This window comes from Seriola aureovittata, chromosome 7 (assembly GCF_021018895.1).
Source record: "Seriola aureovittata isolate HTS-2021-v1 ecotype China chromosome 7, ASM2101889v1, whole genome shotgun sequence".
In the NCBI taxonomy this organism is placed as follows: domain Eukaryota; kingdom Metazoa; phylum Chordata; class Actinopteri; order Carangiformes; family Carangidae; genus Seriola; species Seriola aureovittata.
In genome coordinates, this window is record NC_079370.1 from 24,225,633 (window position 1) to 24,240,925 (window position 15,293).

A 15,293-nucleotide genomic window follows, 5' to 3' on the forward strand; every position below is an offset into this window, starting at 1 on the left:
CTTTATGCACAGCAGCACCTCAACATTATCCGCAGGGAAAACAACATATTTTCATTCCTGCTCTGTCAACTTCCAGTGTGCTTGTGGCCTTTATGCAAAGACTAAAGTGAAGAAATGAGGCATGAAACGATAAATGTAACTGGCAAACATGACACCACAAAGTTCAATACAGTGTGTTTATTTCAATTACAATGGCGCTTTTATAAAATATCTGATGCAGAAACATCAACAGAAATGTAGAAATGATAAGAGGATACCATACACACATAAACCATAAATACATATTAACACACTGTAGAAAAGTACACATTATCCTTTAGAGCCTTTGGTCTGGAACATACGCCAGGTGGAAACAACAAACATTCGCAGAAGAAAAGTTCTCTGTGCACCACTGAAGCCCTATCATATTTCATATCAGTATAGAATATACAGTGCACACATGATGCTGTTTGCCTTCTACCATTATGAAAGAATGTTTTGCTTTTTGTTTGAGGGATTTACAACCCTGTGGGATCCTGACGGTTGTCCATTTTCATAATGCTAAAATTTTTGCATAATATAAAGATAGAATGAAAGGCAAAGCAAAGACGACCAAGCACCAGGCACTGTAGAGTGAGGCACTTGAGCACCTAACACCTGTAGTTTGGCATCATGACATTTGGCACATGAGGGTGGCGTTGCACTTTTAACTGCATGTGTGTGTGCGTGTGTGTGTGTGTGAGAGAGAGAGAGAGAGAGAGATAGAGAGAGAGAGAGAGACGTCTCCGGGAAAACCCCCACCGCCTTCTCCTTACAAACCTGTTGTGCATCTGCCAACAACTACGTGAGCGAGTTACATTCATTCTCTTCGTGTTTACACTTCCACCCTTCTCCTGACGAGGCGTCCAGTCTGTCGCGTCGGGGGGAAAAGTGCTCCATTGTTCGATAAGTTTATTCTTTTCCACCACTTGCACATGCGCTTGTTGGTTTCCTTGGGCTTTGTCGGTGTATCCTGGATTGGCCCAATGAGAGGGGGAGGTGCTATGATGTGGAGGAGTCTGGCTGGCTGAGGTCCCTCTTCCTTTTCTTCTTCTTCTTCTTGCCTCTGCAGGGCTTACAGACACAGCACAGGATGCAGGGCGAGGCCAGCAGGAGGAGCGGAGATGTCACCAGCACGATGATGCTGACTCCCACCAGGATTCCCACCACCTGATGGAGAACAATAACATATTAACAATGGATCAAATGACTGTAATTTGACAGAAGTCGCTGACAGGGGCAAACCCACAGAGAATTATCACCACAGTTTCCCCCAGCTCCACCGAGCCTTCTTAGCACCTTTCTATTTCCTGTTTTGGTTTTACAGCCTGCAGCTTTATTGCTTTGCTTCACTCTCTTCCACTTTTAACACCAATAAGTCATTACACTACTATACACTGTGATATATTAGTGTCATTACTGTAGACAAATAAATCCATTGCTGAGAAGAGGGACCTCAGCAGCCTCTACACTGCTCTCTACATTAGGTAAGATTCTACAACGTACAGTATATAACTCTGCAATCTTGAAGCTAAATTATACAATGATATTTTGAGTGCGCTTCCTACTTTGTGGCAACAATTCGGGGAAAGGCTCTTTCCTGTTTCACCATGTTGCACAAAGAACAGAGTTTCCCAAATTTTGTGTGAAAGAACTTGACTTGTGCAACCGACCCAATCCAACACCTGTGGGACGAACCGGAACGAGAGCCAAGACTTACTGCCCCAAATACAGCCGACCTCACTGGCTGACCACTGACTTTGGGCTGTTATAGGAGCAAAACAAAAGCCATGGTTCAGGTGTCCATATACTTTTGGCCACATAGTGTATACCAGCAGTCAGCATGATCATACAGCACATAATTTCAGATCTAAATCTAGACACAAATGCAGTATACAGTACACTGTGAATGTACAGTAGTGTGTGGAGGCAGCTCAGAAGGAATTTGTAACAAGCAGCTTGTAAAAATTAAAGGACCTGTTAGGCAAGGGTGTGACCAAGTCTCCCATGAGCTGTTTTCCAAGGAACAACTGTGCTGTTGTACTTTGACTCGCCAAGCACAGAGCAACGCAGGCACACCGAGACACAATAAGCAAACGTGATACCAATCATGTGATAACGCACCAGAACCGGGAAAAGTAGAAAGAAAGTAGGTTTGGCGGCCAATTGTAGTTATTTTGTTGAATGGGTGACGTCATTACAGAGCAGAGACTTGAGATTAGTGTGGGGATTAGTTCAGCTTAATGTCTGATAAAGGATTATTTGGGCACACTGGTGGAAAAAAAAAAAAAAAAAAACCACTAACAACGAGCTAAAACAGACTTTATAGGTCTTTAAAAGGAAATTCACCAATTCATGCAGCAGCTGATAAACAGAACAGAGCTAATGACTGTTTCCCAAGTCAGATAGTGAATGAGGGTTTAAATACAGTCTGTTTGAAGCTTTTATTTAAAAGTAAAACATCCATAATGGAGGTTTTACTGTCCTGCGTCAGTTCAGTTCTTCTATTGTCCTCACCAGCAAGTACTTCAGCAGTGACTAACTGAATTGACAGCCAAACAGTGCAGCTGGGCTGGCGTCCAATACTGGTGGTGTGATGGAACAGTTTTACTAAAATCAAACCCATGCACGGAACAACCTACCACTCATGGATGGGTGGTGCTGCAGGCTAATCCATGCAGACAATGACCGCGTCACCACAAACCCTGAAATCAAAACTGTATGTCTGCTGTGCTGTCTGCTGAGCGGCCTCACCTGTGTTCTGTTCCACATCACAGAGGCCCTGGAGTGTCCCAGCTTGTTTCTGCACGGTCCCTTATCGTAATGCCGCAGGAATATATCACCCTGCATCGACAAAACACACATGCAGAGAGTGGAAATCAACAATCACAGAGCATCTTCAGGCACAAGCTGGAGATAGTGAAACATAGGGTGAGATGTTTTGAACTCATGAGCATAGTTTGAGTCTAAACAGGTGGCAAGGGAGTATAATAATGTTTCAACTGGGATCCAAAACCATGCATCACATCTGTGGGGTGGGTAGCAGCAAGACTCACATCCAGATTCTGCAGGCAGTACCAGCAGAAGGTGTGTTTGCAGCTCTTACACAGCATCTGTGCACAGCCCTGGTTCCTCTCTATGTAGATACCACACATAGGACACTGTTTGATGGGCATGTCAGAGTGGCTGTCGGAGCGGGCCCTATGGATGGATGGAGAGAAAGACACAGGAGATATCAGGTATGCAGTTACTGGGGGGTCACGTTGTCGGAGTATGAAGCCATGAAGGCCTCAGGAGGCTCCAGGCAGAGTGTGAAGTCTTTATTTAGCAGCCGAGTGAAGGGTCAGCGCTCACTTTGAGCTGGGTTAATTATTTTGGGAGGCAAAGGTATGAAGGAAGTATTCTCTAAGTACAATTCAGAGCCAGAGTTACTACTGACAACCTTGAAGTCATGACTGAGGGTTTCAACAACCTGAGGAGTTTCCATTCTACAATTACAAAGAATTATACAACAGTTAGTTCCAACCAAGTAATTTGATTGGACGAGGGTCCTTACATGAGTCCTGATATAGAGTACAACCTTTAATCAGTGTTACATTAACGGTGGTTAGCTTTCTTAGATTGTAACAAACTTTGCAAAGATGAAAATATTTCCAGAAATAACATTTGAATTAAATGATGTCTGGTCGTCAGAAGAGGATGAAGGGAAGAAGCCTGGATGCTTCAGCGCACTCCTGAGGTAACGTGTAGACAAAGCAACAAGCTAGTGTGCAGGTCAGGAAAATGTTTGCATGTTGCTTAGCAACAGTCTAGTACCAGTACAGTTGCGGAACTGTTTGTGTCGCCGTAACCAAATAAATCTTGAAATAAACAAACAACAAACAATCATAATCCGTTGTTGCTTGTTAGCTACTGTTATCTAGTATGGCGCCAGTAGAAATGTTGTACCTACGAGCGAATCACACTCATGCTAATATTCAGTACAACAGCACGACCTCAAGTGTGATGTTGCTTAAATTCCGGACGAAACATCATTAAACCCACATTAATCAATTGTGTTGGGCACCTGGCATCAGGAAACAAGCTGTGAACACGACTCTGACATATTATCACCTTCTAAGGCTGGTCAGGTCAACATCTTCATATCATCTCTGACCACCTAATTAATGTAAACCCAGTACTCACTCTACTTTTAGCTTTGTTTTGGTCTCCAACTCATGAGGGAACTATCTCGCTCTATAGATAGCATCTCTGCTAGTTGCTAACGTTACGTGCCTGCTTTCCCGCTGAAAACTGCTGCCTGATGATCACAAAACGAAAACGATGAGCTGAAAGTTGCTAAAATGTTACAATTGAATGTTAGAGCCGAAGGGAACTGCAGAGTCAGGCGATGATTCTCTGGCTGTTACTACACATGATATCTTTCACATTAGAGCAGCTTTAAATTTGAGTTTAGTTCGTCTGAGTGTGACTCTTAGGAGATCTCTATATCGCTGCCCACATCTCCAAATGCATTTGGGATTAAGACGGATCTGGTGTGGTGCTCACTGAAGGCTGTTTCCCTGGATAGAAAAGCAACCAGGCCAATCAAAGTTTTAAAAGCAGAAATAGGAATAGCAACATACTCCCACGGCAAAGCCAGAAAGTAGCTTGAAAATGAAGAGAAGCATGAATGAGACCAACTAACCTATACAGATTGTTCCAAGTCAATACACAGAAATAAAAACCAACATATTTATGTGAAAAAATGTGAACTGCTCCTGGAAACTGCTACAGTAGCTACTGTGTCAGCTGAAAATAATGAGGGTGGAACGGAAATGTGATTTGCCACAGACCAATTAGGAAATAACAACCACTCTCAGACAGAAAATGGTGAGCAAGAACACAATGCCAAACTGAAATGACAAAGAAATGGCAGTTCTGTGTGATTATCAGGCTGGAAGGCTAGAGAAAGTAAAGCTCCTAAATGAACTGAATTAATAAGTAAAATGTAAAAATCCTTTAAAATAATACATTTTTTATGGCTAGTCAAAAACCTCTCAGGGGAGTTGCACTAGGGGACTTTGGACTCTTAAGCATAGGTAATTGTAAAATCCTGGCTGCGGGCCTGGTACAATAACATTATGTCTAATGACTAAAGTTTATATCATGTTCTAACCTAAACCTCTCTACCCACGTCTGCTCCATCCTCCACACTGCAGAGACCACGGCTTCACTACAGTGCATGGGCTCTGTCTGTACAGTGGACTAATTGGTTCATTGCACATCCTTCACATCCCTTTGGCACAGAGACAATGGATTCCAATACAACTCAGTGACTCTCCGATGACATCAGTCCGTCTGGCAGAAGAGCAGTAATGTAACTTTACAACAGGGACTACACAGAGGGCACTGCTGAGGAATACTAGGCTATAAATCCTGAAATAAAGTTTTTATTCAGCTCCCAGCCTTCACTGGGAGACGGGGAACTACACATCCCTTATATGATCCATTCAATGTAAATATCCTGCCACAATAGATAACATGGAAGGATGGCAGTTTCCTCATAAAATAAAAAAAAATGGAATTGAAAAGGTAATAAAAGGATAAATATATATCAGCTTTTAGAATTTAAATTGTTAATAAAAACCAATTAATGCCATCATGAGTGAATTACCAGTCTGTTTACTGCACTAACAAGTGTTTCTTTGTAGACACCCTCAGTCTGAACTCTCATCCTGCTTTCAGCACAGTATCTTTTCAAAGTGCAACTCAGACTGTGTGGCTGGAGGCAGTGGGCGGCTGACTAAACAGCGAGCTGACTGACCTGCTTTCATGAGAGGGAGAGGGTGACATCATGGGCTGGCGTTCGGGGCAGGTATGGCTGTCCTGCCAGGGCCCTCTGCACCCAGAGCAGAAGACGGTGTGACAGGTGAGGCAGGGCACAGCGGTGGGCTGGCCCTCGGTGCTTGGCTGCACTTTGCACACCGCCTGGCACTCAAGCACTGGGCACCAGGCTTTACTGGGGTCCAACTTCACTCCTGCAAAAAGCAGAGAGGGGATGTGAGTGCACATTTAAGAAGTAGGAGCAGAAGTATTACAGCTCTCTATAGCCAGGTTATATTAGCTAATCTGATTTAGAGCAATCTCACAAAAAAATAGCTTTTCATGGTCCTGGATAGTTTGAAACAAAAAGAATAAGTTCTAAAACAATTAGTCAGTTACTCAATTATTCGATCAACAGAAAAAACACTGAACAAAAATTTGTCAAAATCACTTCTCAAACTAAAAAGCCTGACTGATTTGCTGGGTTTTTTTCTATTTCATATCATTTTAAGTATTTTTGGGTTTTGGACTGTAGACAAGAAAATCAAGCCCCTTTAACCAACCAGAATACTGGACAAAATAAAATCAAGTTAATCAAATCAAAAGTGATCAAATTTGATGATAAGATATTTCAGTCTTGACCAAAGTGGTGAACAGACCAACCACTAGAACTGACATTGCAATCCCTAGCTGACATGACTGAAAACATAAATGATACCTAAATCTCACAAATACATTGTTCTCACTTCCAGCTGGCTATCTAAGAAGTGTAAGCACAGGAGGAAGTGTGTCAAGTGTAAAATGCTCCCAAGAAATTCATCAAAAAATCATACACATCTGACATTTCACAACCAAAGCAAAACCTGGAGTTTTAATTTGCTGACTCAGATCCACTTCACCAGCTCATATTTTCATTGTGAATCATAAGGGAAGGGAAACACTGTTTCAAAACAGCCTGTATTTTGTACTGTATTTATACTTCCAATATTATATTATATTATGTCTTATGATTTATGGTCTGAGTAAACAATAACTATTATTGGCTTTACAGCATATTGTTACTGTGCAACTACAATAGAACAATTTACAAACTGAGGTTAGTTTGCCTTGTAGCAATATTAAAGGCAAACTAACCTCAGTTTGCAATTTGTAAATGTCAACAGAAACGTATTTCAACAGATACTTTTTTGTGCTCCATGCCTCCAACACAGGACCATGAGGAAATTTGCCTTCACAAACATATCCACAATACAAGTGCAATCAGTTACACACAAGTCATACAATTTATTTGCAATCAAAAGTACTTCAAATTTAGCAGAATAGTTAGTCTCTTCAAACATTTGTTATTGAATTTCCTGAAGGTATTACAGCCACAGTTTCAGTGACCTTCTGGATAATACCGGAGGTCCCACAGTATCTCAGGCATGTGAAGCTCTGTACTCTGTGGGACTGCTTAGTCTAATGCCCCCAGCTGAAGTGTGACCTGAAATAGCCCCACTCCCTGTCACCAGTCATCAGCATGCTAATACACCAATACCTACCCCTCTCAAACTTCAGACGCTGATACAGCTCCACCTGATCAGCTGCAGCCAGGCTGGCTATCTGCAATCACAGAGCACAGAAAAAGGCTTTAGTCATCGATTGTTCAGTTTGAGCTCTGACAATTAATTTCGTGTGTACGCACTGACACAGAGATCACATGAGGTTAAAAATAACATTTTTGGATTTTCATACAGCTTCATTGCAGGTTTCCTGCATCTGTAAACCCTTATGGATAAATGCAAAAACATGGTAGTCAAGATTAAAAGGGGACTGTTTTGTGTACTTGCAATACTTCAAAGATCATCTAGGATCAACTGGTCACCTAGCAACTGCAAATTGCTGCATTACTAAGTCACGTCAGAGAAAAAAAGGAGTTGACTGCAACATTGCAAGTTTTAAAGGCCAGTAAGACTGACAAAATTCTTTGTTTCTCACTCCAATGTTTTAAGATTAAAGTAAGTATTAAAACTGCTTGTAGTGTATGTTATTTTCCCTAAGCAATGCTTTATGTAGGTCTAACACATGCTTAATTTCACAACTGCACAACACAGGAAATTTCTACAGTCAAATGAGCACTGAGGCTTTTCTAACAGTAAGAGTCTTAATACAGAATTTCCATTCGTTTGTGAATCAGCAGTTCAGGTACTGTGTAGAAGCTACGGTGTCCAACAGCTCATAGTTTCACTTTCTGTCTGACTGCTCACATTACCACGTCACTCTTCATTCTCAAAAACAAAGAGAAATTCCTCAGAAACGTTGTTAAGGCTGGCTACACAGGATTTTCACAAAACTTCATCTTTGCTCATTCAGCCCACACAATTTTAAAAACACAAGGCTGAAAATCCAAGTTCATGATTTGGCTTGCAGAACTCTGGTCTGGAAAAAAACTGGTTGAGCCAGCAACTAAGAAACTTAAGAAATATTCCTGTAGGTTTCCAATGAACGAAGCCCGAAAATGTTTGCCTCAAACAGGTTTTTTACAGCTTTTACAGCGTCTAAAGACTCCTTGCTTGTTTTGGTTTCACTCATGACCTACATATCACCGGTTTTAAACAGGACATACCTCAGAGTCCAGTAGCACGCCAGACTTTTGGCAGGCCATATCTGGGCAGGTGATGGGTGCCCCCCCACCCTCCATGATGGCCAGCTGAACATACTGCTGCAAACACTGGAGAGGGAGGAACAACACAGATACTGAATGGAACCAGTAGTACTGTAATAGATCACAAATGTCATGCCCTTGCAAAAAGCAATATATCTAACAATATATCATAATCATACATTTTATTTTAACCATCCAGTCTGAACCAGAGAATCTGCTAATGACAGATGTAGTGAAATGCAAAGAAAACAAAGAGAAAATGATTAAACAGGCCAAACTAACACATAAACGCGAGTTCCTCCTCAGCAATCACACGTCAAAAGTCATATGTTACCTCAGCCAAGAAATATGAAAGACTAAGAGGAACTATGTAAACGTTGCGCAAGGGCAGACAGTTTAGAGGAACAGAAAATAAGAACATTTAAATGTCACTTTTCTGTGGAAGGTGAAAAATAAATCTATCGCAGAAGTCTGCTAAATACAAACTTGTGCTTATCATGTGCTTTCTTATGAAACATGATGTGCTGTTCATCCAAAAACTGAACTGGATTTTTTTTTTAAAAACACACGAACAATAGCCTGTGGTCACGAACTAGACTGAGGGAGATATTTCAGGTTTATACAATGCAGTCCAACTGATAAGCAGGCTTTACAGTATCCAGTTCCCTCCTTCTTCCCCTATGACACTGTGTATGTGTGTGTGTTTTATCTGTGTGACCTTGTGCATGCAACACTGACAACTTAGCTAGCATGGACAGAGTTTAACACCTGCCACTATCTGACAACCTTTCTGTGTCAGGGCATAACACCGGCACATATTACTGTGTAGTAGCAGACCTCTATAATTCTGTAATAAATAATCATACAAATCATAGTCTTAAAAAGGTTCTCTCATAGTTGAAAACACTTCGAGGAGATATTTGAGAGTTCCAAAAAGTTGGTAAAGAAAAATTTCAACAGCTTGGATAAATCAGAAACAATTTCCAAGAGCAATTCAAAGAAAACAAATATAAGAGAAAGTCAGTCCTGTGCTGAAACGACTTCATTTCACTTCAACGTGCAAGATTTGGCAATAAAAGGATCTATTTTTAGATCCTGAAGCAGGAAGTGGTGCCGCAATAAAGAGGAGCATCCCATTCCAACTAATTTAAACGCTGGAGATTTGCCTAAATTACCCAAAAAAAAAAAGTCTGATCTTGGATCTTTTGTGAAATCTTCACCGCCCACAGAGAGTGACTAAAAACATGAGCAATATAAGCGGAGGATAAAGGCTTCTTTCTCTAAATATAGCCTGAAGGATTCCCACTGTAACAAAGGTTAACAAGTTTTATTTCCATTGCAGCTAGTGTGTCCTTCACAGTTTAAGCAAACACTTAAATATTAGTATTATCTACTGTAAATGTCTTCAATGAACTGGACACGTCTCTACTCACTGCTGTGCAGAAGTTGCAGTTGCAGCTTTGCAGTTCCCTGGTGGCTGCAGATGGCTGCTCACTGAGGCACAGCTTGCAAAAGACCTCGGGCCCCGGCTGGGAGTCAGCGCCGGCCTCAGGGGTCCCGGGTGCCGAGTCCCTGGCTTCCTGGCTCAGGGAAGGACTCCTGCTGGCCATGAAGGGGCGAGGCAGGCGGGCAGGGAAGTACGGAGGAATCAGGCTGCTCCTAGCCCTTCTGCTAGGGACGGAGAGGAGCTACAGCCTCCATATTCCTGAAAGCAGAAACAGCACATATCTGTTTGTTTCTTCCGCATAGGTGTAACACTTTGCTTCTCCTTTGTTACACTTTACATAACTTCTGACAGCACCGCACCTTGTTTCTGGAACCTGTCATTCATTCTGGTAACTGGTATAACCACAGTGATGACTTCACTTGTTCCTGAAGCAATACATTTCCTTTGTCTTATTGCCTGAGAGACGAATAAGTCATTGTTTAAAGCTGCATGGTGCATGAAGCAAAACATAATTATGTGTAATTCCTGCAGTAATAGTGATTACTCATCATATCTGTTGTTACTAAATAAATGGAGCCATATTTAAGGCCAAAGTCCAAGGTTTGTGTTTACTGTGTCTACAGTTATTGACAAGCTCCTCGATCATTCTGACAGGAAGAATTGATCGTCGATCACTTTTAGAAACATGGTAAATACAGACTGATGGAGCTACAGTATTGTTCAGCTAGTAATGTCAAAAATACAGGGGGAGAAGGATGGAAAAGAGGGAAATTAACTATAAAATGAATAGCTTAAAAACCTTTTGGCTAAAATTAACTGATTAATGACAGGAAACAGAGATTAACCATGATATCATGCTATAAGCTACATTTCTGAACATTTCAAAGTTTCTAATGTGCAGCTCTTGCAGAGAAATGACACAAAACTAAAGGAAAGGAAAATTTGTAAAATATGTGTTTTAATGTGAAATTACTCATTTAACAGGACTAAGAATCATCCTGTGAGACAGCAGACAGCAGTGCTTTGAGATAAACGTCGGTAACATGCTCACAATAATGCTAATGTTTACCATGTTCACCGTCTTAGCTTAGTGTGTTAGCATGCTATCATTTGCCACATACACTAAACACTACAGGGGAGTGATGTTAGCGAGTAATTAAACGAGTAGTTTTGCAGGTATTTGGTCATAAACCAAAGTACTGGAAAAACATAAATTTTGACCAGATATGAGTTTGAGTATTTGATGTAAAGCAGATATAATGTTTACCATCCTAGTTTATTGTGTTAGCATGCTTACATTGGTAGACGTTAACAGGGCAAGATGGAAAGTCAAAGGATCACCAAAGTTATTACAATTCACCCTGAGGGGAACATACTGTGCACAAATTTCATGGCAATCCATTCAGTTTGTTGAGAATTTTTCTAAAAATCATGATGTCAACCCTCATGTTGGTGCAAGGGCAAAGGTCAGGAGATCACCAGTCTTTGGGATTCGTCCTCTTGGGAACAAGAAAATAGACACAAACTCTTGTGCCAATCTTGTGCCAATAGTTCAGATATATCAGTCTGGATCAAAGTGGTGGACCAACCAACCAACAGACTGACATTGCCATCCATGTTGCTAGAGTGATTAAAAGAATACTAAAATGGTGTATTACACAAAAACAGTTTAATTACATCATCAAGCATAAATTAAATCTGTTACTTCCACCTTTAGTTATCAGACATTTGTACTAGTTACATATTTTGGGACAGCGGAACCAGAGGTGGGTGGATAATAAAGGCCTAATCTGGTGTTTAAGGGAACTAAAGTCACCAAACCTAAAAAATCATCCCTTTGGTTGATTTGGCTTCCCAATCCCAAAAAGCATGAGAAATAATAACCCCATAATCTGGGATTTGTGATTAATCCTGTAGATAACAGCGGTTAGACACAGAACAGGGTCACACAGGAAACAGTGGCGTTAAAAACACACTCTGCAGCCTAAGCGGCTGTTGAAATCACATATTATCCCACACACAATGTTCTCTATTTCAGCAGGCTGTTAAAGCTGGCAGGAAACTTCGGAGCAGTTCAGTCGATACAGCCACCGCCACCACCAGTGTCCTAAATTTTTCAGTGAGTGCTCTTTTATTGTGTACTATTGATCCCTGATGGCATACATGCAGATCAGTGATGGTGGAGCTCATGGAGCACGTTGGTATTTCTGCACTGTCATGGGGTATCCTGCACCGCTTTCAGACAGGCGCGCCGAGCGGGCAGCAGCACGTCATCCCACAATGCTGTCAGCCTGTCCTGTCCTGCACAACCACTTCCACGGTCTCACAGGGGGAAAATAACAGGTTTCTTGTCAGCTAGCTTTGCTGTGTGGAAACTCCTATGTGTTTAATAGCAGGGTGAAGCCTGTCATTACAGAACAACTTTAAAGTTTGGAGGAACTTGAGATTACCTGGGTAGCCATCTTTCAATAGATGAGACTGATAGAAGTGAGCTGAATGTGTCATCCAACTTTGATATGACAGATATTAAGCAGCTTAATTGATCATTTATGATTATTTTATTCTAATGACACATAATGATCAGAATTAATACTTAACTGAATGTTTGCACGTGGCACTACATTTAAATATATCAAATGTCAGTAAAATGCTGACAAACAAAATCTTAAATGGAAAGACCTCACTATCAGTGCTGGCCTTGACAAGCCCATCCTGACTGCAGTCCTTCTACTGAGAAGCAATCAAACAGAGAATAAGAGCCTGCATTCAAACTTGAATCTTCACTGTTAGAGCAATTCATTAATCAAAACGCCCTTGTGTGCAAACAGTTCCTTTTAGGTGTGGAGCTGACCATTCAGTGATTAGCAGTCCTCACGAATCAAGACTTAGATGGCATTCCTGCCATGGGTTTGATGGGGGATCAAAGCATCATTGTTGGCCAGAGAGGCAGAGATGGAAAACCAGATCTGCCTGGTGAAAAGCTGCTGCTGCCTCTACACAGACTGCCACTGTGCTGGAGAGGAGGCAGCTGGGCAGTGGGCTCAGGGAGTGTGTAGCAGCATTTATATGGCACCATTCACACAGCTGCAATCACGCTCAGGTCTGTGTCTCTGTACATTTCTGGCCCAATAACCTGTGTGCTTTTGGGAGTGAGTCTAAAACAAGAGCAGATAAAGCTGCACTTGTATGAAGAAAATAAATAGTTTGGAAAATGCAAACCTTCATTTAGTGTATAGCAGTTTTAATAGAATAACTGTGGAGGATACTGAATTGGACAGATGTGATTTAAAGGTATTATCCCCAATTCCTAAAAGGACAGTAGTTTGCTTTAAGTGCATATTTTTGGTACCTGAAGTACCTTCATGTTAGCATGACAAGGTACAGTGTAATATCTAATGTATTACAGTGCATTCAACCAGACCACACATGAAACCTGACGCATCCCTCTCAAGGTTGCATACTCCCATAGGTCAAAACTCAAATACTGACGCATTTATTACACTATATCGCAAACGGCCTCGGTAAAGGATGGTCCACGAGCTGCAGACAAAAGCCATATGAGCAGAGCAGAGAGAGGGGGGGACCTACCTTTCTTGTGGACCACTGGGTGTAGGAGCTGCCCAAGTCCAGATCCACAGCCGCAGTGCTCCTATTACTGTGGCACAGACACATGTGTTGATACAGTCTGCTGTTACAGTAACCTCTGCTGTCACTGCTGCCCGACTTCGCGTTTCTCACACCCACACCGGGCTTAAAGAGAAACTAAAAACATGTTGAGACGTCCTGCTCGCTGCTGTCTGCTCCGTGTGTGTGTGTGTGTGTATATATATGTGTGTGTGTGTGTGTGTGTGTGTGTGTGTGTGTGTGTGTGTGTGTGTGTGTGTGTGTGTGTGTGTGTGTGTGTCAGCTCTGCTCTTCTGTTTTGTTTCCATCCAGGAAGCTGTGCTGCTCTCCACAGATTTCCACTCTTGACTGCTCCTGCTGGTTATTTCACTGAACTCGTGCTGCTTTCAGGGGCAGTCGGAAAAATGGATGTCACACGTGTGGTAGATTGGCGCCCTCTGCGTTCAGTTCTGGTATAGTATTCTTACTTAACATCCTTTGTGATAGGATGATTAATCTTGATATAGAATTAGATATAATTAGTTAGTAACTCTATTATGCCAAATTGATACTTTTGGTTGGTTTGCATTTGGGGAAACAAAGCTATAAAAGTGAGGTTGATATTTTGTGGTTGCTGGACATTCAATTTAACACCTAACACTTACCTACCCAACACACCTAACACCTAACACATCCGTGGCTGGACTACACAAGGGATTATGTAAAGATTAGTTGTTAAATATCTCTACCCACTACTCCCTGGGGTGACTGTACTGCTTGAACCACTGATAAAACTAACTTGCTAATTGAGCTTTTCTTAGTTGTTGTTGTGAGTTTTACCAACCTTGTGAAAGTTTATGTTTTTTTATAATAGCGGTTTAAAGTAAAAAGCTACATTTGCAAGCTAACATTCTAAGGTTAAGCAGGTACAATTTTCTTAGTTTAGCATTAGCATGCTAACATTAACTAAATACAACTGAAGGTAACGGGAATGTCCTACCAGTCTTACAGGTTTTTGGGCATAAATCTTGGTATTGGACAAATTTAAAATTTGAAATGATGATGGCACTAGAAAAAAAAAATGTAATGGTATCAAAGCTGCATTATTCTTCTTCCTTATTTATCCTGAGGGGGGAATGAATACATGTGAATCGTGGTGGTACAAGAAAAGTCAGAGGATCATCAAAGTCGTTACGATTCATCCTCTGGGCAGCATGAATATCTGGACAAAATGTCATGGGAATCCATCCAATAGTTGCTGAGATATTTCAGTCTGGACCAGTGCTGGACTGCTATTGCCGCCCCATAGTCGTGCTGCTAGCTCGGATAATATCTTTGGTGTGCTGGGTATAACCTTCAGTATTATATTTCAGTGTGTTTTAAGTGTTTTAAATTCAACCTGTTTAAATTTAACTTCTTTTGTCCATTATTTCAAAAGTAATTACTGGCTGATTTTAAAACAATATTTAGACTGTAATGGAAAGAAAAGTTAGGCTACATAAATTATATTTGCACAACTAACTAAATGAATAAAATAAGGAATGTTTAAGTTATTTAAAAAATCAAGTTGCCTAACCTTTTGGTTTATGGTCAATAAACAGCATGCACTGTATTAACTTTGAAACACAAATTCTTCATCTATGTATATATCAATAAAACAAAGTAATACCTACATTTACAAGGGACTGACAGTCAAGTTTCATATATAGCCTGGTAACTCTAAAGCTATTATTTTTGGAACTTTACTCATCATATTGACTTCCTGTTTACATAGTT

The 15,293-nt window shown here is 41.1% G+C and overlaps 1 protein-coding gene across 1 annotated transcript; it reads right to left on the minus strand.

Moving 5' to 3' along the window:
• Positions 1-162: 162 nt before the first annotated feature.
• Positions 163-13,834, minus strand: rnf144b (ring finger protein 144B). Its single transcript, XM_056381804.1, has 8 exons — positions 13,503-13,834; positions 9,901-10,172; positions 8,429-8,533; positions 7,365-7,425; positions 5,825-6,038; positions 3,075-3,219; positions 2,773-2,862; positions 163-1,188 (listed from the first exon to the last, which is right to left on the minus strand). The coding sequence occupies exons 2-8, from the start codon at positions 10,075-10,077 to the stop codon at positions 1,021-1,023; spliced, it is 960 nt and encodes a 319-aa protein (XP_056237779.1). The 5' UTR covers positions 10,078-10,172; positions 13,503-13,834; the 3' UTR covers positions 163-1,020.
• Positions 13,835-15,293: the final 1,459 nt, after the last annotated feature.